Source organism: Cricetulus griseus, chromosome 4 (genome assembly GCF_003668045.3).
Source record: "Cricetulus griseus strain 17A/GY chromosome 4, alternate assembly CriGri-PICRH-1.0, whole genome shotgun sequence".
NCBI classification, from domain to species: Eukaryota; Metazoa; Chordata; class Mammalia; order Rodentia; family Cricetidae; genus Cricetulus; species Cricetulus griseus.
In genome coordinates, this window is record NC_048597.1 from 144,704,716 (window position 1) to 144,732,698 (window position 27,983).

At 44.3% G+C, this 27,983-nt stretch overlaps 1 protein-coding gene across 1 annotated transcript; it reads right to left on the reverse strand.

Annotated features, from left to right (window-relative positions):
- Positions 1–18,843: 18,843 nt before the first annotated feature.
- Positions 18,844–25,222, reverse strand: Kcnj5 (potassium inwardly rectifying channel subfamily J member 5). Its single transcript, XM_035444385.1, has 2 exons — positions 24,286–25,222; positions 18,844–19,312 (listed from the first exon to the last, which is right to left on the reverse strand). Exons 1-2 carry the CDS (start codon positions 25,220–25,222, stop codon positions 18,990–18,992), a joined length of 1,260 nt encoding a protein of 419 aa, XP_035300276.1. The 3' UTR covers positions 18,844–18,989.
- Positions 25,223–27,983: the final 2,761 nt, after the last annotated feature.

Sequence of the window (27,983 nt, forward strand, 5' to 3'; positions counted from 1 at the left end):
ATGGATAGCTTATGAATGGCAACCTATACAGCCAAAGGATCTTAAGAATATTAAAGAATCAGTTGTCTCATATGGTCTCCATAGCCCATACGTAAAACAGCTATTACATTCATGGGCAACCTTTAACAGGGTGACACCCACAGATTGGGAACTATTGGTAACAGCTGTACTTGAGAATTCATGCCAAATCCAATGGAAGGCATTGGTAAGGGAAGAGGCAAAGCTCCTTGAGCGTCAGGGCATAAAGGAAGGTTTTGAAGCCCCTCTAGATAAGCTTCTTGGTCAGGGTATTTATGCTGACCCACAGGTTCAGGCTGAATATGATGACAATATACTGTCTCTTTGCAGGAAAGCAGCATTAAATGCCTGGGATAAGGTTCATGAGCCAGGAGAACGTCTAAAAGCTTATACCAGAATAGAACAGGGACCTACAGAACAGTTCCAGAACGTCTTACAAAGGTTAACTAGGGCAGTAAAATTACAGGTAACAGATCCAGAAACAAGACAATCAATTATATATGCAATAGCTTATAAAAATACACCATGTACCAGAAAAGGACAGACATCAAAGTATTGGAACTGTTTGCATCTACCAGAAGGGAACCTTGGTCCCTTACCCACCAGGAGAGGAAGAGACTCCTGCTACAACCCACCAGAAGAAAGGATGAGAAGAGGTCAATGTAAAAGCACATTCAACAACAGAAAACCCAATATGAAACCACCGGAGACTGGGAACCATACACCAGCAAGACCTGAACATCACAAAGCAGATGAAGCAGAAGAATGACCTTAAAAACATCTTCATGAAAATGATAGAGGACCTCAAAAAGACATGAGAAAATCCCTTAAAGAAATGGAAGAAAAAACAAACCAAAAAATACAAGATATCAACAAGTCTCTCAAGGAAACAGTTCAAGACCTAAAAACTGAAATAGAGACAATAAAGAAAACAAAATCTGAGGGAATGCTGGAAATAGAAAAGCTAGGTAAAATGATCAGGAACTACAGATGCAAGCATAACCAACAGAATATAAGAGATGGAAGAGAGAATCTCAGGAGTTGAAGATACACTAGGAGAAATAGACTCATCTGTAGGGAAAGCTGTAGCCATGCCTTCTTAGGGGCTAGCTACAGGTTTGCCTGACCAGGCTTGTGAGGGCGTGGTCAGAGTGACGTAGTGGGACTGGGTTTTTGGTTTCGGTTTCTCTTTGCTACTTGCTGTACAGACCTCTACCACGCCAGCTGGCTAGGTTGCTCTGTAAGTAAGGCTTTTCCCTATTAAATACCCTTATATTTCTACCTGACTCCATATTAGTAATTTCCCACAATATCTCGTTGTCAGAAGCGGGATATTGGAAACCTACACCCCATTTGGGACAGGCTGTGGGTTCCATCAGGCCCGCGGCCTAGGCCCGGAAAGTGCCCTCTCTCCACAGGTGCTCACAGCTAGCAGCAGACCCGCTGCTGCTGAGCTGCTCAGAACCATCCACCCAGCTTGGAGACAGTTTCTAGCTGCCTAGAGTCCAGGTAGGCCTTGGCTTTCAGAAGAGGCTTCTCCTGGCCTGTGGGAAAGCCGAATCTGTTTCAGTGGTTGTAGCCGCAAGGCCGTATACTCTCTAAGATAAGCGCAGCCGCTTTTGTGACCTCTCTCCACCGCTGACTGACTGCTGCCAAACGCTGCGGACTCACTGAACACCTGTGCCACCCACTGGTCAAAGATATTTACTGCATCTGGAGTAGAAATCAGGTAAAATTATGGCGGAATATTTTCATTTGCTAAAATTGGTAATATTTTTGCTTATTATGTGAATTCACTGTTTGAGGAGGATGTCAATGTGCCAATTACTGGCCTATATGCCATAATGGCAGTTAGCTTGCTGGTACAAATAGTATTACTAGCCAGAGGACTCAGGAATAGAGATAAGGATAACCTCACCACCTGCTTGCAGGAAATAACAGCTTTACGATTAGGTCAGACCACAATTGTGCAGCAAATGGAACAGAAATTGGATGATAAGCTTGGCTCTTTGTCCAATACACTAAAGACAGAGCTGTCTGATGAGATGCAGCATATTTATGATAAGATAAACACAGAGAAATCCTCCATGTCTGAGGCCTTAGAGGCTAGGCTGTCAGAAGATCATGACCAGCTAAAAAATATCTGTAGCCAGCTAGAAACTCAGATAGGCAATGTTACCCAGCAACTAGATGCAATGGTGCAAAATACCCAGCATAGGGTTGAAGAATTGGACAATGCCATTCAATCAGTTATTGAAGCATCCAAGGTAGCAGATCAGAAATTTGAGTCTAGATTTGAATGTTTGGAAGATAATTTACAGTACAGGGCTGACAGATTACATAGGTCCATACAGTCGATTGCTGAGGACTCAAAATCAGCAAATCATGACCTGGAATCTAGACTCCAATACCTAGAAGGCAGTTTCCATGCCATCCAGATGCTGCCTAAGGATGATCATATTAAAGACCTAGAAAAACATGTAGATGAGCAGTTAGAGCAATTTACAGATTCACTAACGTGCTTGGAATCTTTTATGATTAAGGAGATTGAAACTTTTCAAAAGGATATCATTGCTAGGCTTAAAGATCATTGGGATGCCTCAGAAGCAGAATCACTCCAATCCCAGGCACCTACTCCACCCAGGTATCGTGACTATTCTTCTAAGGTTGTTACTCGTACACCATTAGTGTACCCAGCTACCATGGTAGAAAAGCCAGCTTCTAAGAAACACCCTCATGGACGAATGGCTTATGAATGGCAACCTATACAGCTGAAGGATCTTAAGAATATTAAAGAATCAGTTGTCTCATATGGTCTCCATAGCCCATACGTAAAACAGCTATTACATTCATGGGCAACCTTTAACAGGGTGACACCCACAGATTGGGAACAATTAGTAGCAGCTGTACTTGAGAATTCATGCCAAATCCAGTGAAAGGCATTAATAAGGGAAGAGGCAAAGCTCCTTGAGCATCAGGGCATAAAGGAAGGTTTTGAAGCCCCTCTAGATAAGCTTCTTGGTCAGGGTATTTATGCTGACCCACAGGTTCAGGCTGAATATGATGACGATATACTGTCTCTATGCAGGAAAGCAGCATTAAATGCCTGGGATAAGGTTCGTGAGCCAGGAGAACGCCTAGAAGCTTATACCAGAACAGAACAGGGACCTACAGAACAGTTTCAGGATTTCTTACAAAGGTTAACTAGGGCAGTAGAATTACAGGTAACAGATCCAGAAAAAAGACAATCAATTATATATACAATAGCTTATGAGAATGCAAACCCAATATGCAAAAGAATACTTTTGCCTTTAAAGATCAGATCAGCTCTGTTAGAAGAATGGGTTTTGTATGCAGCCAACATTGACTATAATGTGCAGGATACTGGAGCTTGGGTAGGAGACGCCATCTCCAAAGGTTTAAAATGGCAACAGGAAATTAAAAGGTCTAGAGGTGAGGATATAAGGGCTTGGCAAGGAGAAGCACCTTACAGAGGTCAACATAGATACCAAGAGGCTAGAGGTTACTACTACTATGAACCAGAACCTTGGGTAGGAAGAGCCTTCCCCTGGAGACCATGAAGGCTCCAGGAACCTAGATGTTTCAACTGTGGTAAAATGGGACATACTAAGAAGGCCACTGTCTTCTGGATTGTGTAGAAGATGTGGTAAGGGCAGACACTGGATCAGTGAATGTAGATCGACCAGGGACATACAAGGAAACCCCTTAAGGTCGGAAAACCCCGAGGGGGGGCCTCAAGAAGTCCCCCACATCGAGAAAGGTCAGGTCATTCCGAATAGCAGTGGAAGACAATCTCTCACAGGAACAATAGATAGTTCTTTGCCTATTCTGAAAAAAGATATTGCTCTAGATGGTAGTTTGAATAGTGATGAAAAATCAAATGTGAATGGACAAAATAAGAAACGCATATTTTGGCAAGCTTCTATTAATGATAAAAGGCCTCAGTTGAAAGTGAAAATTAATAATAAAGTTATTTCTGGCTTAGTGGACACTGGGGCGGATGTAACTATTATTACTCAAAAATCTTGGCCTCAGAAATGGCCTCTTAGAGAGGCAAATATACAATTTTTAGGAATTGGAACTCTATCTCGAGTTCGACAGAGTGTTAACTCAGTGGTCTGCATTGGACCGGAAGGACAGAAAGGGATACTGAAACCATACGTGGCAGATATAGCTATAAATCTCTGGGGTCGTGATCTCTTACAGCAATGGAATACTCAGATTAATATTCCTCCAATGTCAGATACAAATTATGTACAATCTTTAGATAGTAGAAAAGATCTGGTAAGACGCTATGGAAAACGGTTACCAACCATCCATGCTGTACAGAAACTAGGTACAAATGATGGACCTTCAGAGGAGCCAAAGGCCCTGCCATTGAAGTGGCTTACAGATGAACCAGTTTGGGTAGGACAATGGCCTATGACCTCTGAGAAGCTAGAGGCTTTAGAAAAGTTAGTACAGGAACAGCTAGATGCTGGACATATAGAGGAATCTACCAGTCCTTGGAATTCTCCTGTATTTGTCATCAAAAAGAAGTCAGGTAAGTGGAGAATGCTGACAGATCTGAGAGCTATAAATAAGGTAATTCAACCAATGGGCTCTCTGCAACCTGGAATGCCATTACCTTCCTTAATACCTAAAGGATGGCCTATCATAGTCATTGATCTAAAAGACTGTTTTTTCACAATACCGTTACAGGAAAATGATAGAGAAAAATTTGCATTTACTGTACCAACTCTTAATAATTCATAGCCAGTTAGGAGATATCAGTGGAGAGTTTTGCCACAAGGAATGCTAAATAGCCCTACTTTGTGGCAACACTTTGTACAGCAACCTTTGGAAATAATTCGTAAGAAATTTTCACAATCTCTTGTTTATCATTACATGGATGACATTCTTTTATCAGATTCTAATAAGGAAACTTTGGAACGTATGTTTGAAATGGTGAAGGAAGTTCTGCCTCATTGGGGATTACAGATTGCCCCAGAAAAGATACAAAGAGGAGATTCTATTAACTATTTAGGTTACAAGATAGACTTACAAGGAATCAGACCTCAAAAGGTACAAATTAGGAGAGATTGGTATCAAACTCTTAATTCTCTTCAGAAATTATTAGGGGAAATTTCTCAATTACAGACAACTATTGGTGTAGAAGGACATGACTTAAAGCATTTAAAAATGGCCCTTAAAGGTGATAAGGACCTAAACAGTCCGAGAATATTATCTGCTGAGGCAGAAAAAGAGTTAACAATGGGTAGAAAACAGAATATTGGATGCGCATGTAGATCGGATAAACCTTGATTTAGACTGTATTCTGGTTATCTTGCCATCCAGAGAATACCCTTCTGGAATTCTGATGCAAAGGGAAGACACTATATTGGAATGGATATTTCTGCCACATAAACAGAATAAAAAGTTAAAGACATATATAGAAAAGATTTCTGATTTGATTTTAAAGGGTAAATTAAGACTTCGTCAGCTTTTCGTCAGCATAAGGAAGAAATTTCTTCCTTATGGAAAGATAATGAATATTGGCAAATAGCTCTTACTGACTTTTTGGGAACAATTAGCAACAACTATCCCAAAACTGACAGAATTAAATTCATAAAAAAGACAGTCTGGATTCTTCCACGTATTGTAAGACAAACTCCCATTTCTGGAGTTCTTACCTTCTACACTGATGCCAACAAATCAGGTAAGGCAGGTTATAAAGCAGGTGAGGTAAGTAAAGTAGTTCAAAGTCCATATACATCTGTACAGAAGGCAGAATTATATGCAATTCTCATGGTACTTAAGGATTTTACAGAACCTCTTAATATAGTTACTGATTCCCAATATGCAGAGAGAGTCGTGTTACACATTGAGACTGCAGAATTTGTTCCTGATAATACAGAATTAACTTCTCTGTTTTTACAATTACAGGAAACTATCAGAAACAGAAGTAATCCTATATATATTACACATATCAGATCCCATACGGGTCTGCCTGGCCCACTAGCACAAGGCAATGATGAGATTGATCGTTTATTAATTGGAAGTGTGCTAGAAGCCTCAGAATTTCATAAGAAACATCATGTAAATAGCAAAGGTTTGAAAAAGGACTTCTCCATCACTTGGCAACAAGCCAAGGAGATAGTGAAAAACTGTCCTACTTGTTCCTTTTATAATCAAACTCCATTGCCAGCAGGTTGTAATCCTAAGGGCATTCGGAGAAATGAGGTTTGGCAGATGGATGTCTTTCACTTTGCAGAGTTTGGAAATTTGAAATATGTGCATCATACTATAGACACATTCTCAGGGTTCCAATGGGCTACTGCTCTTAACTCTGAAAAAGCTGATTCTGTTATTACACACCTGCTAGAGGTGATGACAGTTATGGGTATACCTGCACAAATAAAAACTGACAATGCTCCAGCATATGTCTCTACAAAATTGGAACAATTTTTCAAATATTATAACATAAAGCATGTTACTGGTATACCACACAATCCTACAGGACAAGCAGTGGTTGAGCGATCTAATAGAACACTTAAGGAGATGCTCAACAAACAAGCTTGGAAGACTTGCAACCCAAACATAGGTTGCATAATGCTTTGTTAACACTAAACTTTCTTAATGCCAATGAAAAAGGACAAACAGCTGCAGAAAGACACTGGACTACTGAGAAAACTGCTGAACTCAATCAGCTGGTATACTTCAAAGATGTACTAACCTCTGTATGGAAACCAGGACATGTGTTATGTTGGGGTAGGGGTTTTGCATTGGTTTCTATAGGAGAAGAAAAACTTTGGATACCATCAAAGTTGATCAAGATTTGAGTGGAAAAGGAAAAACCTCTCGACGAGGACAAATGACAGGTATTCTACTAAGGTATATCTTATAAACTAAATAGAAACCTCCCAAAGGAAAGGGAAGTGTTTTGCTTTTATCTTCACAGGAAAACTCATCTTCAGAAGGCAAAGGACACTGCATGGGTAGATACTTAAGAAGAAAAGGTAGCTATAACCATCAAACAAAAGGAATGTGCCATATGGTAAACTTTACAGCTGTCTCTCAAAAAACTCTATTTCTCTTTATTTCCTAGTCCCTATTCAATTAAACCAATGCTGGATTTAGAGGTGGATTTGGCTTTCCTCCTCTAAAATCCAAGCACGTTATTTAACTAAACTTTAGTGTTTCTGTGTTGTATCAAGAAGCCAATTGATGTAATACAGAATAAAAGAAGAATTTGGGGACTGTCTTTGTCTTTTCTTGGATCTTTCTCTCAAGGTGTACACCCTCTCATAATTGTTATGCTCTCATGGTTGCATTCCTCAGCATGTGTACATACACAAGCAAACATTTCTCTGCTAACTGTTTATGTTTGAGTCCCACACAGCCAATGAAGACCTGCCTGACAGCAATCCCTGGACACCCTGGAAAGAAAATGGGCCACACCTCCTCGACTGCACTGGATCCAACTTGCTCCATTTCAATGGACACTCTGGCCAGAGGTTCGGGTACTGACTTCAATCAAGTTGAGGATTTCAAGTGAGATCTTCAATCAAGTGAATCCCATCTAACATGGACTGGATACTAACATTTTCTTCCTACAGGACCCCACATGACTATCATCGTCCCATTTCAGCAGGAAGTAACTTGGAGAATGCTATGCCCCTTTTCCCCATTGTTGTAACTTAGGATAGTGTATATACCTAGTTAGGGATAGCTTCCTATTGTTTTTGGTTGGAATTGGAATGAGGTGTTCAGGCTTGGATACCTCTGTCAGATGACTTTAGGGTTTAGTTAAAATAGATAGTTAGGATGTGACATAAGCAGATTGTTGTATCTTCTTATATTTTACCTTTATGAAGTTTTAATCCTCTTTTAGACTAAAAGGGGAATTGTAGGGAAAGCTGTAGCCACGCCTTCTTAGGGGCTGGCTACAGGTGTGCCTGACCAGGCTTGTGAGGGCGTGGTCAGAGTGACGTAGTGGGACTGGGTTTTTGGTTTCGGTTTCTCTTTGTTGCTTGCTGTACAGACCTCTACCACGCCAGCTGGCTAGGTTGCTCTGTAAGTAAGGCTTTTCCCTATTAAATACCCTTATATATCTACCTGACTCCGTATTGGTAATTTCCCACAATACTCATCAACCAAAGAAAGTCTTAAGTCCAACAAATCCCTAACACAAAATATCCAGGAAATATGGGATACCATGAAAAGACCAAACCTAAGGATAGTAGGTATAGAAGAAGGTGAAGAAATCCAACTCAAAGGCACAGAAAACATATTCAACAAAATCATAGAAGAAAACTTTCCTAACCTAAAGAAAGACATGCCAATGAAAATACAAGAAGCCTACAGAACACCAAATAGACTCAACCAAAAAACAAAGGTCTCCTCACCACATAATAATCAAAACACCAAACATACAGAATAAAGAGAAAATATTAAGAGCAGCAAAGGAAAAAGGTCAAGTAACATATAAAGGCAAACCTATCAGAATTACACCTGACTTTTCCATGGAAACTCTGAAAGCTAGAAGGTCCTGGATAGATATTCTACCTACACTAAGAGACCACGGATGCCAGCCCAGATTACTATACCCAGCAAAGCTTTCAATCAATATAGATGGAGAAAACAAGATATTCCATGACAAAACCAGATTCAAACAATATATATCCACCAATCCAGCCCTACAGAAAGTTCTAGAAGGAAAACTGCAACCCAAGGAAGTTAACTACAAACATAAATATAGGCAATAGATAATCCCACTTTACCAACAGCCAAACAGAAAAAGGGGATAGAATCCCACACATAATTTCGCCACTATCACCAAATCAAAAACAAACAAGAATGAACAATCAATGGTCATTAATATCCCTCAACATTAATGGTCTTAACTTGCCTATAAAAAGACACAGATTAGCAGAATGGATAAGAAGACAGACTCCATCCTTCTGCTGCATGTAATAAACACACCTCAAATTCAAAGACAGATGGTACCTAAGAATTAATGGTTGGGGAAAGATTTTCCAATCAAATGGACCAAAGAAACAAGTGGGGATAGCAATACTAAAATCCAACAAATTGGACTTTAAACTAAAATCAATCAAAAGAGATGAAGGAAGTCACTTCCTACTCATCACAGGAGGAATCCATCAGTATGAAGTCTCAATTCTGAACATTTATGCCCCAAATAGAAAGGCATCCACGTTTGTAAAAGAAACATTACTAAAACTCAAATCACACATAAAACCGCACACACTTACAGTGGGAGACTTCAACACCCCACTCTCACCACTGGACAGGAACACCAGACAGAAACTTAACAAAGAAACAAAGGAACTAATCGAAGTTATGGCGTAATTGGACTTAACAGATTATCTATAGAACATTCCATCCAAATACAAAACAATTGACCTTCTCAGCGTCACATGGAACCTTCTCTAAAATCGACCACATACTTAGCAACATAGCAAACCTCAACAGGTACAAAAAATTGAAATAACCCCCTGTATCTTATCAGACCACCATGCTTTAAAATTAGAATTCAACAACAACATGAATTGCAGAAAACCTACAAACTCATGGAAATTAAGGAACACCCAACTGCACAACTCCTGGGTAGAGAAAGAAATAAAAAAAGAAATTAAAAATTTCCTAGAATTCAATGAGAATGTGGACACAACATACCCAAACTTATGGGACACTTTGAAAGCAGTGCTAAGAGGAAAGTTCATAGCGCTAAGTGCCCACATGAAGAAACAGGAGAATAATCACACTAGAGAATTAACAGCACAACTGAAAGCTTTAGAACACAAAGAAGCCAATATACCCAGGAGGAGCAGATGCCAGGAAATAATCAAATTGAGGGCTGAAATCAATAAAATGGAAACTAGGAGAACAATACAAAGAATCAATATAACAAAGAGTTGGTTCTTCGAGAAAATCAACAAGATAGACAAACCTTTATCCAAACTTACCAAACAGCAGAGAGTGAACATGCAAATCAATAAAATCAGGAATGAAAAGGGGGACATAACAACAGACACAGAGGAAATCCAGAGAATCATCAGGTCATACTTTGAAAAACTGTCTTCCTCAGAATTTGAAAATCTAAAGGAAATGGACAATTTTCTGGATAGATTTCACTTACCAAAATTAAAGCAAGAACAGGTAAGCAATTTAAACAGACCTATAACCCCTAATGAAATAGAAACTGTCATCAAAAGTCTCCAAACCAACACACAACAAGGACATCTGTTCAACGATGTTCATAGCAGCACTATTTGTAATAGCCAGAAACTGGAAGCAGCCTAGATGTCCCTCAACTGAAGAATGGATAGAGAAAATGTGGTACAAATGGAGTACTACTCAGCAGAAAAAAAACAATGGAATCTTGAAATTTGCAGGAAAATGGAACTAGAAGAAACTATTCTGAGGGAGGTAACTCAATCACAAAAAGACAAACATGGTATGTACTCATTCATATGTGGATTTTAGACATACAGCAAAGGATTGCCAGCCTGCAATCCACACTGCTAGAGAAGCTAATAAACAAGGAGGACTCTAAGAGAGACATACATGGTCCCCTGAAGAAGGGGAAAGGATCAAGATCTCCTGAGCAAATTGGGATCACAGGAAGAGGGGGAGCTAGGAGAATGAGAAGGGGAGAAGAGGAGGGATGCAGAGGACATGAGGGAGCAGAAAGATTGAGTCAGGGGAAGAAAAGAAGATAACAAGAAAGGAGATACCATAATAGAGGGAGACATTTTAGGTTTACAGGGAAATCAGGCACTAGGGAAATGTCTGGAGAGTTACAAAGATGACACCAGCTAACAATCTAAGCAACAGAGGAGAGGCTATCTTAAATGCCCTCCCCTGATAATGAGATTGATGGCTGACTTATATGCCACCTAATAGCCCTCATCCAGCAGCTGGTGGAAGTACAAGCAGACACCCACAACTAACCACTGAACTGAACTGGAATCCAGATGCAGAGAAGGACGAGTGAAGAGCAAAGAGGTCCAGACCAGGCTGGTGAAACCCACAAAAACAGCTGACCTGAACATTTGGGAACTCTTGCTCCCCAGACTGATAGCTGGGATACCAGCATGGGACTGATCCAGATCTCAGAAACATGGGTTTCAGTGAGGAAACCTCAGAAATCTATGGAACCTCCTTATCCCTAGAATAGGTATGGACTTTGGGAGCCCATTCCACATAGAGGAATACTCACTGAGCCAAGGCACATGGAGGTGGGCCTAGGCCCTATCCCAAAGGATATGATAGACTCTGTTGACACCCTATGGAAGGCCTCACCATCCAGGGGGAGCAGAAAGGATATATGATAGGTAGGGTTTTAGTTGTGGGGAGTGGTAGTGGAGGCCGGGAGGGAGAGGGAACTGGGATTGTCATGTAAAACAATCTTGTTTTTAATTCAAATTAAAAAAAGCTGCAAAACAAAAAAAATTGTCATGAGTACATTTATGCATTTTACAGACAATTGTCTTTATTAAAATATTTTAAATGAAAACAAAGCAGTCAATGAAATTGGGCAGGGGAGTCATCATGTAGCCCTCTGTGGGGCTCAGCAGAAGCTCCCAACAGAAAGAAATGGAGTCTTACTCCATGTTGGTTCCCCAGGTCCTCTCAGGATGCCTGGAACCCAGAGACAGTCAGTGAATGCCTACAGGTTGTACCATTGGGTATTTTGTTAGTCTGGCCTAGATGAATGGCTTGGAAAAGCATCAGAGATCAGAGACAACTTACCTAGTGAGAGACCAGTCCCCAAACCCCCTCTTGCACTGAAAGTTGTGTGTGTGTGTGTGTGTGTGTGTGTGTGTGTGTGTGTGTGTGTGTGTGCACATTCGGGTGCCAATATCCATGCATGCAAATGAGGAGCCCAGAGGTCAGTTTGAGTGACCTCCATTGGCTCATCATCTGGCTAAACTAGCTGGCCAGTGATGCCCTCGGATCCTCCTGAACCTGAACCTGCTTTCCTCCCTGTGCCAGGATTGTAGGTGGGTGTCATCATGACCAGCCTTTTGCATGGGTACCTGGGCTCTGAATCAGTGCTCACACACAAGCACTTTCCCTACTGACTCATCTCCTCAGCCCTTTGTTCACAGTGTTTTCTGGTTTTGTTCTTCTTGTTCTCTTAAATAAGTACTTTTATTCAGGTATGGTAACACCCACCTGAGATCCCAGACCTCTGGAGACAGAGGTACCACAAACATGTATCCTATATTAGAGTTGAGGCACGCTGGGCCACTCTTTAATAAATTCTCCTTGGGGTGACATCCAGCCCTCCCCAGACAGGCATAGGCTGGCCTTCCCCTCTCTTTTGGGACTGCAGTGACCTTGGTCTTCACTCAATTCTACAAATCCTCCTGTGTCCTCATCTCAGGACTTTACATACCCCTTTGTCCTTCTGCCCCAAATGACTAGGCCTGTCCACCTTGTTGGGTGAGCTCTTGTGTCCTTGAGTCTGGTCTCAGCAACCAGGGCAAGCCCATTGGAGTCAGCCTGGGTGGGCACTCTGCTTTGTTGGATTTTATTGGTACCTACCGTTCTCTTATTTATGTACCTTTAATGTCCTTTGCTCTCTGTGTTCTCCAACAGACAACAAATTCCATGAAGACAATATCTTTGTTAGGGTTTGAATATTTATGCCACCCCCAAATTGTGTGTTGAAACCTAATCCCCAAGGTAATAGTATTAGAAAGTAAACTTTAGAAGAGGATTATGAGGGTGGAGCCCTCATGAATGGGAATTTCAAAATTATATGGGAGGCCTGAGGGAGAGCAAGACTGCCCCTTCTGCAGTGTGAGAATGTATAGAAGTTATCATTCATGAGGAATGGGCTCTTACTAGACACTGAATCTGCTCATGCTTAATGAGCAATACATTCCCATTGTTTCTGCGTAATCCGGGCTGATGCATTGGTGTTACAACAGCTAGAGTAGGCTAAGATATAAGTGATCACTACTGAATCAACAGTGTCTTCTCCTACCTCTGGAACATAGTGGGTATCCAGTAAATATGGTGGTATGTGTAGGAAAGCTGAAGTAATGAGAATTCAGAGGCTCTTTGGACATTTTGTGGATTGAGCCCTCAGTTTTCTTGCTTCGCTCCTCTCTCCTCTCCCCTTCCCTCCCCTCCCCTCCCGTCCCCTCCTCTCCTCTTCCCTTCCCTCCCCTCTCCTCTTCTCTTTCTGTCTCTGTCTCTCCATCCCTCCTTCCCCCCCCCTTCCCTCCCTCTCCCCTCTCCCCAGGTGCTGTGAATTGGGCCCATAGCCTTGCATGATATCTTCCACTGAGCTGTATCCCAGCCTGGCTTCCATTTCCTGATGCATAGTTTTTCAACCTTCACCACGAGACTGGTGTTGCTATACCTAGCAAAGGCCAACGGGGCCCAGAGGGAATGATCAGAATGAATAGCTGCTGGATTGATGCCCAGGTTTTCCTTATATACAGAGAGGTGATAGGACCCCCAAAATAGATTATATTCATGGGGAGAATTCTAGCCTGAAGAGGAGGGAGGGGAAGACCCTGGCAGTGCAACTGTGACAGCTATATGGCTCTTCCTACCCTCTGGAGCACAGTCAATTCGATGAACATGCTTCCCTCTTTTTCAGTTGTCTCCATGGACCAGACCCAGTGAGCTCCACTCTGTGAGGACAACAGATGGTAGGTGAATTCCTGAATGGCTGCAGCTGCTCACTTCTCCAGGTAACAGTACAGCTAGGAGAGCCTGGAAGTTTCAAATCACACAGGACTGGCTGCAGTCTCTTCCGTGAACATGTTTATTTCAGAGGTGATTCAGAATGTGACAGCAACATTCAGCAAGTGCACACAGAGGGATCCTAAATGAACAGACATATGCACCAGCTACTTCTTTTCAACAGCAGTCTCACCCCGAACGACCCTGGTTCTCTGTGCTTACACTTTTCCTATTTAAGAAGAATGAAGTTCAGTGTGCTGGCTAACACATCCAGTTCTCACCAATTCCTCCCCTGTGGTTTAGAATGCTTGCCTCCAGCACACAGAAGCCAAGGTTATTTGAATAGCAGCTTTTGAATAAAAGCAAGTAGTCCCTTAGAGAAGAAAAAAAAAATTCAGCCAGCATGTCTATTTCCAAAACTCTTCCCTAGACATTTGTTTACCACAAACAGGTTGACACATCCTGTTGCTGGACTCTACTAAGGTCTAAAGAGGCACCTGTTATGTGTCCCTAGGGTGGATTTTGTGGGTGTCTGCTACTGGATTCACGTATCTACTGCTCCTTCTTCAATTCACAGCTCAGGCTTGAGTGGCAAACATGCCCTTTAGGGATTTCGTTTCCCTGCAACCTTGTTTTAGACATATGCACAGGATTTATAGTTCTGTCCATGAGCAGGGGCATACCCAGTGAGAAGCTGCTGGCCTTCTGGGAGCTTCCTGGTCCATAGCTATGTCTCTCTTTCCTACCACTATCGGACAGTCCTCGTGGTCAGCCTCACCACATGCTCTTACTGGCTTGCTGATGGGAGGAGTCTGGGTGGCTGTTGTCTGCCAGCCCATTCGTTGATTTCCTTCTCTCTTGCTACCCTGGGGATGGGTGCTAGGTCAGGCATGGGATGTCCAGCACACAGTAGCTGCACTGTCCCTTCTGGGGCTTCTCACACCACCTCTCAAGATGAATCAGTGTCCTGGATCACTGTGTTATCTCTACAGGGGAGTCTAAGTGAGGAATATCTAGTTAGCCACCATGTCCGTGTGAGATTTTGACATTGCCGTTGATGACCAGAATAGGAGCATACCTCCTGTCAACTCCCTTGCCAATGACATGCTCAGTGGAACTTAGGTCTCACAGGAGGATTCACTTGCTATCCTTGACTACCACAGCCTCCCTGTCTCTCCCCAGGGTTCCCTGCTAACAGTCATTACTTACAACTTGCCAGAAAAGTGACAGCCCAGGGACTCCCTAAAGTGTGTGTTTTCAAAATTATTCAAAGGAGAAAGGAAGATACTTCAAAGTCACTCATGACTTAAGGTGGGTTCTGAATATCTAATATTAAATAAAAGGTGAAAATTATCTGTGGACAGATGAGCTATGTGAATCCCTGCAGTCTGTCTTGGCTGCCATCTTGAAGTGTGCTTTTCCTGTGGAGACTGAACCCTGTTACTGGGGAAGTGGCCTCTCTAGACCTGACCTTCCCACCCCCTACCAGCCTAAATGCCATATGACGATAATTGCAGATTCAGATGAACAAAATCCAGAGTGAGTTTGCTCCAAGTGGGAATGCACCTGAATTCTGGGAAGTTAGGAATGAGCTATTTTAAATGAGAAAGAGCTATCCAAGGTCAAGCCCTTTCATTGGGTGAACTTTTAGCAGTGTGACGATGTTCTTTTCCATAAGATTGAAATCATATACCCAGGAGGTTATATGATTAGGATACTGTTAGAGAACCCAAGCCCAGAGGTTAAGTAGACTCTCAGAGAAAGCCTTTCTTCCCACACTGAATCTTTTCCCAAGGCTTATTAGCTCTCTGGGAATCAGAGAAAGGTGTTTACTAGTCATTCTGCTACAGGATGAAGGGAATGCTGCTCTACCATACAGCCGGGGAATCTGCGAGCACCACTATGAGGGTTGGGCTTCTGTCTGAGTCTATAGCCTGGGGAGCTGATCCTAAGGGTGTCTGTGCAGGGTGATGGTCCTGCTGTGTTTGCTTGAGAGAGGCCATGCCTCTCATTTGTGGTAACAAAGAGCTTCAGATACCTTTGCTGTAGTGTTTGGAAAATCAAGTCTAGGAATCGGGAGGGGTATCTAACCAAAGCCTCACACATGACAGGTGCAAAGATATGTCTTAGAAGTCAACGTGCAACCTTTGCTTTTTGTCAACCACATGGTGAGTTTTTTCTGCTTCTGTGGTCCTTGCTCCACCGGAGTCACATAGCTGAGGCCAGCTGGAAGGCAGGCCATGGGATAAGAGGTGTGAATGAAGGTTCCCAGTTGCCACAGATAACAAGCAGGGACATGTTCCCCAGACAGACAGGGGATCTTCCCCATCAATGCTAACTGCCTCAGCCAGGATCTCAAAGCAGCCAAGCAAAATGGAGCAAGTGGGTTCCTTGACTGTATAGGCAACCAGTGGGAGCTGTATCTGAAGCAAAGAGGCCTTCGAACAGGGTCTTCGGTCATGTTGGCAGACCTAGTAGGTGCCAGATTGGTGGGAAGGAAGAGAACTGGCAGGAACTTATCTTTGGGGGAATTTCTACCAGTCCATGGAGCAAGGGATTTCTTCAGAGAGGAAGGACATGGTAGTGAAGGCAGAAAGTCAGCTTTCTAAACTCACGGAGCAGAGATCTCTGGGAATTACTGTTGACCTCTTCTTCGGCCCCACCTCAGTGACTTGTGGGCCCTCAGGGATGGAATGAGCTCAGAATCACATAATAAGGATCATGACTGATGTGGCTTTCATTTGGGGTAGTGACCCATTGAGATATTGGCCAACATCAGGCTTGGCATTAAATAATCAGCCCATGTTTTAAATTTATTAGTCAAGAACTTCCAGAGAATGATTTGAAGAATTTGGAGAACTTTAGTGAAAGCAACTGTCCATGGAGATAGAGATGTCCTTGAGATATGAAGGTAAGTCCCCTGGCATTTAGGTCATCATGCTAGAAACCTGAATGAGATTAGTATCTACCTAATTCCAGTACATATCAGCTCTGGCATGACGGGCCATAAGACCATTGCTGCCTGCTTCTTCTTATCCTTACCTCCTCACCTCACCATGGGTCCTAACTTGCAGGCACTAGCTAGTTCTAATCAAGACAGGATTCAAAGCCTACCAAAGAGTAGAACTGGTCCTGCCCTGGAAGGCCTGGGGTCTGGTAAGCCAGGCCAAGTGCCTGTCTCTTGTTTCAGTTGCTGTATCTCCTGTTACTGCAGACATCCAGTCTTAGCAGCAGGCTCCCTCCTTAGACTCCTGATTGCAGCTTAGCTACTGGGTGCTGTGGACCTGCTGGTTTTCTCTCCTGAGTAGGAATGGCAGCTCATTTCCCATTCCCTGCTAGACCTGTTTCACTGAAGTAAGATTCTTGAGACCATAACTGGCACCTTATTACTGTGGAAACTCCCCACCACACACACACACAGACATACACACACACACACACAAACACACACACACACACACACACACACACACACACACACACACACACACACCTCCACATCCCCACAGCACACCATTCCCACACTACCCACACACATACCACAAGTCACATATCACACACATATACAGAAAAACACACACCCCTCACTGCTTAGACCATCTCTCAAGATTTAGTCCAGGTGCCAAGTAAAGGATCCCCTCTTCTGTGTGTGGGCAGCTTACAAGTGTAACGATTCATCCCAAGTCACTTTCTCCTCACTAGCCTAGCACCCTGGAAACCCAGTCTGAGGTGGGAAAGGCTTGAGGTTCAGAATCCATTCCCTTGGCTACCTTAGCTTCTCCCTGTAAATCCCGGGGGAAATGGCTCCAGGGCCCGTCAGGAAAGTGCTTCTGCTTTCAAAGTCTGGTTGAGAACTGGGCTAGAGGTGTGGGGAGCATGTCAACATCTTTCCAAGACCAGGCCCAGCTTATCTTCTTCAACTTAAGGTTCTTTGCCCTGACCATCAGTCCTCTGGACTGGAAAAGAAAAGTCTGCCGGGCTATGGACCTCAAGGATCTTCTCTACTCTTTGGCTCTTTTCTTTCCCCAGTTATCCTACCAACTCTCTCACCTCCTGTTCTCAGACCTACCCACTACCATGCTGGAGCTCTTCTGGAGGAGGGAGGTCCAGAGGCATTTCAGTACCCGCCTAAGACTTTGGTCCACCCTTGGCCATCTGCCACTTCTGTTTCATATTCCACTTTTCTCCTAAGCCCCATGCAGCAACAGAGGCAGCTGTTTTCTCATTTGGTAGTTTGTCTCTTTCTTTTTTGAGACAGGGCTGCATAGCCCAGACTGCCCTCACGTCCACAATTCTGTCTCAGCCTGCCAAGTGCTAGGATTACAGGCATGCATCAGTACACCAGGCTCCAAATGCTTATATTAAAATGACCCCTGCTTCCCTTTTCTCGATGCCCTCCCTGTGTTAGTACCAATTAGTTCTTCTGGCTCTCTGAAATTCACACATTCAGGACCACATTCCAGGTTCTTTGAAGTTCTTGGACCAAGAAGTCCTACAAAGAGCACAACTGCTGGGGTTCTCCTTTGAAGTGCAAGGCACAGTATGACTAGGAGAACCAGGCAGTTGTGAGGACACATTGTGTGTGCTCCTAGGTACTCAGTGTCCCAGGGTCACTGTAATAAACTCAATTACCCTGTAAGCCGTGTCCACACATAGAAGGGGAAAACACGCACTAGGGAGTAACAGAGGTGAACAAAGGGCCTTGCAAAAAGTTATTAGTGAGTGGTTTTGGCCTCAGACTAAAAGGCATTGTCCCTGACTTGGGTAACTAGACTGGGAAGCCTCTGTGGACTCATCTCCAGCTGTGGGCCTGAGTGTCCATGGACAGAATTGCCCTCCCTCAATCCACAGGCCTCAGTGGTAAGAACCATGGGTGATGCTGTTAGTCCCTAGAGGAGACAAAATTGGGGAGGAAAGTGAACAGGTGCCAGTAATCAGAGAGACACAGAGAGAGGGGGGGTAGATGGTACCCTAAAACTCTCTCTGGGAAGCGCACCCTTGCTACAGCCTTGGCTAATGCTCTCACTCACCGAGGCCTAGAAAGCATTGCCCAAGAGGGCTAGGCAAGGCCACTTGCTCAGAGGCCCTGAAGAGGCGATGTGAGGGCTCAATACACTGTTCCTCTCCATAGAGCTCCCGTGCTCCTGGGGCCACACTAAGCTTGCTTAACTAATTGGCCTCTCTGGCCTCCCAGGCTCCTTGGTGTCTGGCAAGAAGAGGCTCTGGGTAGAGCACAGACTTCACATTGAGCCCCTGGTTGCCTGGGATACACTCAGTCCATTAGGTTCATCCTCTTCATCCTGCTCAGCCTCAGCATCTCTCCCAGCCTCAGCACACCCCCCAAGCAAGGGAGGGCTAGGAAGGTACTGGAGGAGCCGGCCATTCCGCTTCATTTCTGCCAGCTCCTTGGCACAGCAGCTGGGGGTGTTGGTCTCATAGGTGTCATGGAAGGTGTTATAGTCCACTTCATAAAAGCCTTTTTCCAAGGTGAGAACTGGTGTGAACCGGTGACCCCAGAGCACCTCTGTATCCATGTACGAGCTTCGTGCTTGGCAAGTCATGCCTGGGAAAACAGAAACCACATGTGTTAAGATGCATTGAGATGCATCCATTTATTGATCCATTCATCCATCCATCAGTCCACCCACACATCCATCTATCCATCCAGTCATCTATTCATCTATTCCATCATCCATCCATTCATATAACTATCGATTCATTATCCATCTGTCCATTTACTCAATCGAACCCACCTCCAGGCATTAAATTATCTATCCATTTGTGGTGGCTTGAATGAGAATGGCCTCCATAGGCTTGTATATTTGGATGTTTGGTTCCTAGTTTAGTAGACTGCTTAGGAAGGATTAGGAGGTTTGGCCTTGTTAGAGGGTTATGTTTCTGGGAATTGGAATTGAGGTTTCAAGAGCTGATGTCAGGCCCAGTCTCTCTCTCTCTCTCTCTCTCTTCTCTCTCTCTCTCTCTCTCTCTCTTCTGTCTCTTGTGGTGTGTGTGTGTTGTGTGTGTGTGTGTGTGTCTGTCTGTCTGTCTGTCTGTCTCTGCCTGTTGCCTGTGGATAACATATAAATTCTCAGCTATTGCTTCAGCATCATGACTTCCTGCTGGCCTGCCTGCCACCATGCTTCCTGCCATGATGGAAATGGACTAACCCCCTGAAACTGTAAGCAAGCAACGCAATTAAATGCTTTCTTTTATAAGTTGCCTTAGTTATGATGTTCCTTCACAACAATAGAAAAGTAACTAAGACACAATCCATTCCTCCAATCATCCATCTATCCAACCATCCATCTATCCAATTATCCATCTATCCAACCATCCATTCATCCAATCATCCATCTATCTAATTATCCATTCATACAATATCCATCTATCCAACCATCCATTCCTCCAATATACATCTATCCATGCATCCTTTCCTCCAATCATCCATCTATTTAACCATTCATTTCTTCAACTGTCCATCTATCCAACCTTCTATTCCTCCAATCATCTATCTATCCAATCATCCATTCATGCAATCATCCATCTATCCAACTATCCATTCTTCCAATCATTTTCAAGTGCCTCTTGAACATCTACTTTGTGCCAAGGACATGGACAATAAAGCTGAATATGAGATGGTCCTTGTTGTGGAGGAACTCACATTACAGTGAGGGAAGAAATGACAAATGAACTTGCAAGATTCTGGAATACATTTGTAGATGCTAAAGGGGGAAATGAAATAGTCAGAGACAAGGACACAAGTTTTGAAAGCAGCATTTAGGATTAGAAGGCTGAGACTGGAAAGGAGGCAGGATAAGGGTTTGAACAAGGTAAATTCAGAGTGAGGGTGATGGGGGAAGTGCTTCTGTGTATGTTTATCTTATTGATTGTTGAATAAAGTTCTGTTTGGCCAATGAGGCAGCAAGTTAGATGGAACTAGGAGTCAAAGAGGATTCTGGGAAATATAGTAGCGAAGTGGTGATCCAGGCAGGAAGTGACATAGCAAGGAGACTCATATTTAAGCAAGGAGAAACAGGAAGTGTCCCCTTTTTCCCCTCTGCTCTTCCTCCAGCAGCACAATGTGATCCACCAGCAAGGAGGGACACCAATGGAAGGTGTCTGATAAGATAAGTCTTATAAAATATATAGATTTATGATAATTAAGACTGAGCTAACAGATGAGAATCCTAGTCATTGGCCAAGCAGCATTTGAACCTAATACAAGTTTCTGTGTATTAATTTGGGCCCTAACTTGGGCGGGTGGCTGACGTAAAGCACACGCATGGCGGTGGGGCTCGGTGGCTTTTGGCAGAAAGATTTATCGTAACATGAGGGACCAGATTGCTTCTGACAGGCATTCAGAACATAGGGAAATAGTTCTAAGTGGACATACAAACAGAAGCCTGCACAAACATGAACACATGCATGCTAGCATACATGTACATGCATCCATACACAGACATGCATGTGTGCCCTGGAAGGGGAAGCAAAGTAACGCTCAGCCTGACTTCTGATTTGAGGATGCTCCGATGCCTCTAGTCCCTCTCTCTACAGCCCTGCCATGGCTGTGTTATTTTTAGGTGTTGCTTCCTCTCCAGAGAGGGAGGGCAGTTTTGTTTATGGATGAGGAAGCATCTGTGGATAGGGTCACAGAAAAGAAAATTTGTATTTAGTCTCTGTCCAAGGAAGGACTAGCTTGTGCTCTTTAGGCACTGAAGGCGAACCTACCCCAGTTTCCACTCTAGGCCTTCTCCAGGAGAGGGGCCATACAAACCAGAGTGAGGGCAAAAGCTGTTTTCTTTTATCCATGCCCAGGCCCCCAAAGCATCCTACACATAGTGGACTTATAGCCCATGCTTTGATCTCAGGGTGATGCCTGCCCCAGCCAGGATTCTCCATTCAGGCCTCACCCTGGATGTACACCCATTAGCCCAGTAGAGATAGAAACATCCCAGTGGGTCTGAGCAGTCTAGCCCCAGGCCCAGTGTCTGCAGGCTTGCAGGACTCTGAAAAGACTCTGGCACAGGACTCCCATATGTGCCTGCAGAAGTCCTGTGGGACCCTTGCCATTGGTCTTCCTGTTCATCCTCTAGGGAAATGGCACTGGCTATCCACTCTGTGTGTCACCTGTGGCATTCCATTTGGCTCTTTAGTCTTCCTCCTAGCACATGAGATTGACTCTCATTTGCAGACCAGTCAAGGAACTTGCCCAGACTTACATAGGAAGGGTGTGGAAGAGCTATGCTGCTCAAACTAGGCCTGAATTCATGCCAAGGCTGGGCTCCATGAGTGTGGCAATGAAACAACTCATGCCATTTGTAAATAGGTGGTCTCAGTCTCCAACATGGTTCCACAGACAGAGAACAAAGATTAACTAGCACAGATTATGGCAAAGGAAGTCAGTAGTTAGGACAGGACAGTGTAGGCCAGGGCTTTCAGGGAAATGTGGGAGGAGGAGCGGGCAAATGGGTCAGTATCCTCTCCCTCTGCTGGGGGGGTCTGTGGGTGCTTTCCTGCTGCACATTGGAGGCAGTGCAGGCATCGCCAGGGGACAATAAGACTTGTCTCTGCCTGATCCCTCTTTCAGGACCTCAGAGAGGAGCTCATTCCCCTGAAAGTGATCCTGTGTTCTATGCTGACCCTGTTACCAAGGACACAGTGACCCTAGAGTCCCCATCTACACGAATCAGCTTCCTGCTTCCTGACTGTCCTCAGCCCAAGGGGCTTCTCCAGCTGCCACCATATGCTTCCTGGCTAGGCTCCAGCCCCCCAGCAGATGGCCAGGCAGCCTTAGGCATAGTCTCCAGGGCCTGCCATCACCCTGCCTAACTCTGGCTTAGAAATGGGAAGGTTTGTAGAGGTGCTGTCTGAGTCTCTCAGCCAGTAGCCAGATTCATAAGGGCTGACAGGTACACTTGGCCACCTTTAACAAGCCCCTAACATCTTAGGGACCAGTGTGGTGTGTAGAAAAGGATGGAGACTTGTAAATGAAAGTCCCAATATGAACGCTTAACGCCTGCCTGGCACTTTTGAGGTTCAGCATCCATATCTGTAAAAGGGGATGAGAAGCACAAAAACACTATTTGTGGGGTTTTGAAGACGATGTGTTATTTTGAGCATGGGGGAGTTTTGAACAAATCATTACTAGGGTTAGCTCACCTCTCTGTCTAATAGTGAATTAAAGAGAAGGCAGGTGAAGGAAGACAGACACAGCATTTGGCTGGTGGGCACTCCTTTGTGAGGAACAGGAGGTCCAACCTTGAGGTGGTGTCTGTGGCTCTCAACTAGAGCTCAGGTCCTCTTAGACCTTGGACTAACTGGATCACCTCAGAGAGATCTGCTGTGGCAGAAGGAAAGCTAGGAGACAGGCTGCTCCTGAGAGAGGACTGTGGGAGAGCACCTCTCCCAGATCTGGAGCATAGGTACTCTTTAAAAAAAGGTTTTTGGGGAATACCCATGAATTTAGGAAAGACTGCATGTTAGGTACCATCTACACTGTTTAATTTTTATTGTCAACTTAACATAAACCAGAATCACCTGGGAAGAGGGACTCTGAATTGCCTCCATCAGATCCGCCTGTGGGAATGTCTGTGGGGGAATTGTTTTGATTGATGATTGCTGTGGGAGGATCCAGCCCACTGTGGGTGACACTATTCCCAGGCGGGGGTGGGGGGGGGCTTGCTGTTTAAGAAAGCAAGGTGAGCAAGCAAGAGGGAGCAAGCAGGTTAGCAGTCTTCCTTCATGATTTCTGCCTTAAGTTCCCCCTGCTGAAGTTCTGTCCTGAGTTCCCTCAGTAGTGAACTGTGACCTATAAGATGAATAAACCTTTTCCTTTCCAAGTTGCTTTAGGTCATATTCTTGGTGATATTCTATCACAGAATCAGAAAACAACATCCTCTCTTAATGATCAGTCTCACAACATGAGTGGTTCTCAACCTGTAGAGGGTTACACATCAGATATCCTGTATATCACATATCCTGATTGTGATTCATAAATGTAGCAAGCATACAGTTATGAAACAGCAGTGAAGTGATTTAATCGTTGGGGGGGTCACCACAACATGAAGAACTGCTTTCAGGGTCACGGCATTAGGAAGGTTGAGGACCACTGATAGGGCCAAGAAGTCTCACTCTAAAACACCACCTCCTTTAGTCAGCCCAGGTTTCCCAGTCACCCCTTTCCTGTCTTAGGACAGGAAGCATTTTGACCAATTGGAAATGAGGGCTGGCTCTGGGGTCCTGTTGGCTTGGTGGAGCTTACTCACTTCTGTGCTTCTGCTTCTAAAGCATGAATTCTCCCGTGGAGGTGAGGAAGGGCCTCAGGTGTAACATATGTTTAAACTGTAGAACAATGGCTAGAAGTTGGAGAGTTCAGCCCACGTTAGCTATTGTTAGTGTTCTACCTTGGGTCACACTGGGGGTGGAACTGTCGTCTTGGGATTCTTACACACAGATGTGTACATTCTAGAGCACCACTGGTCTGTGCTCCAGGGACAGAAAGAGGACCAGGTGGCCTAGGGGGGCAAACTGTCTTACCTGTTGCTTCTACCATTCCTTCTAAGATGACCACGACTTCAAACTCTTCCTGTTCCAGCTGAGCACGTGACATCTCCCAGAAAGGGCTCTTCTCATTGATCTCGTGGGAGATGATGAGTGGGGACACCAGGAAGAGACGATCATCACCAGTGTCAAAGCCCACATTAATGTCCGTCTGGTTCAAGGGGATGAATTCCCCTTCTTTGGTCTGCCGGGATTTGATAAGCTTGGCACGGATGGAGGCCTCTACAATGTGGGAGTTTCGGAGGTCCCCTACCCGGAACATGAGGCACAGCTTCTCATCCCGCATGGAGATGACGGCATTGTTGGAAAACATGAGGGTCTCTGCTCTCTTCTTTGGCTGGCTGATCTTCACAAACATGCAACCCACCATGAAGGCATTGACGATAGAGCCCAGAATGGCCTGCACCAGAAGGAGTATGATCCCCTCCGGGCACTTTTCAGTGATGACTCTGAAGCCATACCCAATGGTTGTTTCTGTCTCGATGGAGAACAGGAAAGCAGACACAAAGCCACTGAGGTTTTCAACACAAGGAATCCACTCTTGGTCACCCACATGGTCCAGATCACCTCGGACATAAGCGATGAGCCACCAAATGAAGCCAAAGAACAGCCATGTGATAGTGTAGACCATGGTGAAGACCAGAAGGTTGAAGCGCCATTTGAGGTCCACCAGGGTGGTGAAGAGGTCACTTAGGTAGCGATAGGTTTCCTGAACATTGCCATGATGCACATTGCACTTGCCACTCTTCTCCATGTAGCGCTGACGTGGCTTCTTGCCTTCTGCCAGCAGGCGTGTGCGGTCTGTGGCAATAGGAATGTAATCCCGTGCCTGCTTGGGAATCTTCTTGTGGTCCTGGAAAGTGACTCCTATCTCCATGTCTTTGTTCATAGCATTCCTAGAATCACCAGCCATAGCTGAGATACAATGAATTAAAATGACACCATCATTAGTGAAGTGCCCTGTTAGGACGAGTACAGACCTGGAACTGGATAATACTCCCTTCTGGTGGTTCAAAAGGGTCTCTTCTAGTGTACAGTGTCCCACACTATGAAATTCTCAAGAGCTGGGATCAGGTACTCCTATAGCATTTCTCTGTATCTTTGGTGGCACTGAAGAGTCTAGTCTGTGGCACATGCTTAGTTTGTTGAATGAATAAAACCCACTTAATGTGGGTCAGTTACACATGAAGTGTTTAAGGTATTTGGAGAAATCTGAGAGCAATTTGAAACATAATTGCCACAGTTTATTAAATGCCTATTATGTTTCATGGATTGTCACTTATGATTAACACAATAGTGACTGCAATCCCCGTTACATACTGTGTATAGAGTGCACTTCTTTCTTATAAAAAAGATTTTGCTTCTAAAACTATGTGTGCATGTTTTGCCTGTGTGTATATGTGTACCATGTGCATGCCTGGTGCCTATAGAGCCAGAAAAGGCATCGATCCCCTGGGAATGGAGTTACAGAGAGTTGTGAGCTGCCATGTGGATGGTGTAACTGAACCAAGGCCCTCTACAAGAGCAGAAAGTGCTCTTAACCACTGAGCTGTTTCTCTGTCCCCTCTTATGGGTTTCTAATATTTTGTTAAGAAACAAAGTCCTCAAGTGCAGGGGTTTGTGTTTGTTTGCTCCTTGCTACATTCCAAACACAAAAACAGCATAGATCACCTGACACACACTGGCTCAAAGCCACTGCTGCATGAAGACTGGAAAGATAAATAAGAAAGCAGGGGAAGAGGCTATGAAGGCTGATGTTGGGATTCCTGTTCTCCTGGTCCCAAGCCTATGCTGTCCTCTAAAGGCCCCTGCCTCCCTTCTTTTTCCTTGGGGATCCTTAGTAGCCGATAGAAAGGACAAGGCAGCATATGTCTGCTTCACTGAGTGGTCACTCCTGCTGTCTGAATGGGAACTCTGGCTGTCTGCATTCTTATTAAAATGACAAACCACTGTGTAGATGCACCCTTGAAATATCTGATCTAGTTAGCCCTGAGAAATTGAGATGGATGGAATGTTTGTGCCCCGAGGCTTTCAAAAGGACTGCTTTTAGAGGGCATGCCACACTTCATAGAGACACCTGCAATATTCCATCCATTGCCGTCCTGATAGTCTGCTCCAGCTCATTGAAAATGCTTTGAGACTGATAAAAATAGGGAAGTCTGGGAATCCCCCGGATTACTGAGAACAGCTCACTCAGGGGCTGAAGTTGAGCTGAGAAATGCTCCTCCGTTTGCTTGTTTAATCCTATCACAAGTGACCAGATGGTTACATATAATCTGTCTATTTTTCTTTTGTTGTTGCTAGACATTTTGTTTGCTTATTCTTTGTTTTTGAGACAGTCTTGGGTTGCTAGGTAAGCTACCATGAAGCCCAGGCTGGCCCCAAACCCTGGTCTTCCTGGGGGGGGCTGTGGTTCTGGCATTGCTGGGGTATGCCACTGCATTGAGCTAATCTTTCCAGTTTTCAGTTGGGGAAATGATGCTTGGAACAGCATGTGGTCAGTTTAGGTTTGGAATCAGAGTTTTTCTTGCTGTACCCCAGTGACTTAACCCTGACAACAGGATGTTCCATGGCTCCAGCTTTGGGTAACAGATTGCTACTGCCAGAATTTTCTTTGAGCTCTCACCCTAGAATACACCTTAGGGCTTTCTTTATAAATAAGCTTTTCTGGGTTTCACAAGAATATGCTTTCCCAGTGCATAATTCTCCTAGGTTTCCATTTTCTTTGTTGCACTAGCAGAGAAACAAAGGGTCTTGACCACTCTACAGCCCAGCCCAGTAAATTTGTTCTCTTGCAGGCTTGAATCCAAGCACACACTCTGGATTGTTCACCCTGGGGTTTGGTTTGTCTCTTTTTGGAATCCAGTTGGGGGCAAGTCCTTGTGGGAAGCCCCCTAACACTAATTTGGGGACTTTGTGGAACTCCTGGGAACCATTCTGGTGAGTGTTCTAGAAACTGTTAGGTGACCAATTAGAAAGTAGCAGGTTTGATGGACTTGAGGGCTGGAGCCTTTCTTTATAATCAACATCCTGTGAAGGCCAGGACAGGAACTATAGGACTCTAGTTATTGGCCAGAGGAGAGGGACCTGAGTCAAATCTGGTTCTTCAATGGGATATCCTGAACTGCCTAAGGACATTCGTTTATAACTATTTAAAGCTGGTTCCAGGTCAGCAGCATGCATTCCATACATACCAATGCCAACCCTGTGTCAGTCAAATTGGCCATCAATCATGTGGACAGGGAAATACCCTTTGGGAAAGCTGTTGTCCTAGTTAGTTAGCTTCAGCTGTCTACTTGACACAATCTAGAGTCACCCGAGGAGAGAGTCTCACTTGAGAGATTGCCTACATCAGATTGGCTTGTGGCCATGCCTGTGAGAGATTGTCTTGACTGATGATTGACATGGCAGAGAATAGCCCACTGTGAGCGGCACTGTCTATAGGCAGATGGGTCTGAGCTGTGTAAGAAAGGTAGATGAACATAAGCCAGGGAGCAAGTCAGAGAGTGAGCTAGCAATCAAGTTCCTGCCCTGACTTCCCTCAACCATGGAAGTTATAAGCCAAATGAACCCTTTCCTCTCATAAGTTGCTTTTGGTCAGGGTATTCTATCAAAGCAAAGGAGATGAAATCATAACAGCTGTCTATTTCAGGGCCACTAGAAAATGTAAATTG

What these genes read in the sequence shown, in the direction of transcription:
- Kcnj5 (XM_035444385.1), bottom strand. Translation starts at nt 25,222, where the DNA reads ATGGCTGGTGATTCTAGGAATGCTATGAACAAAGACATGGAGATAGGA. An exon ending in AGGAATGGTAGAAGCAACAG is followed by an intron (nt 19,313 to 24,285) that starts GTAAGACAGTTT and finishes CTGTTTTCCCAG; the next exon opens with GCATGACTTGCCAAGCACGA.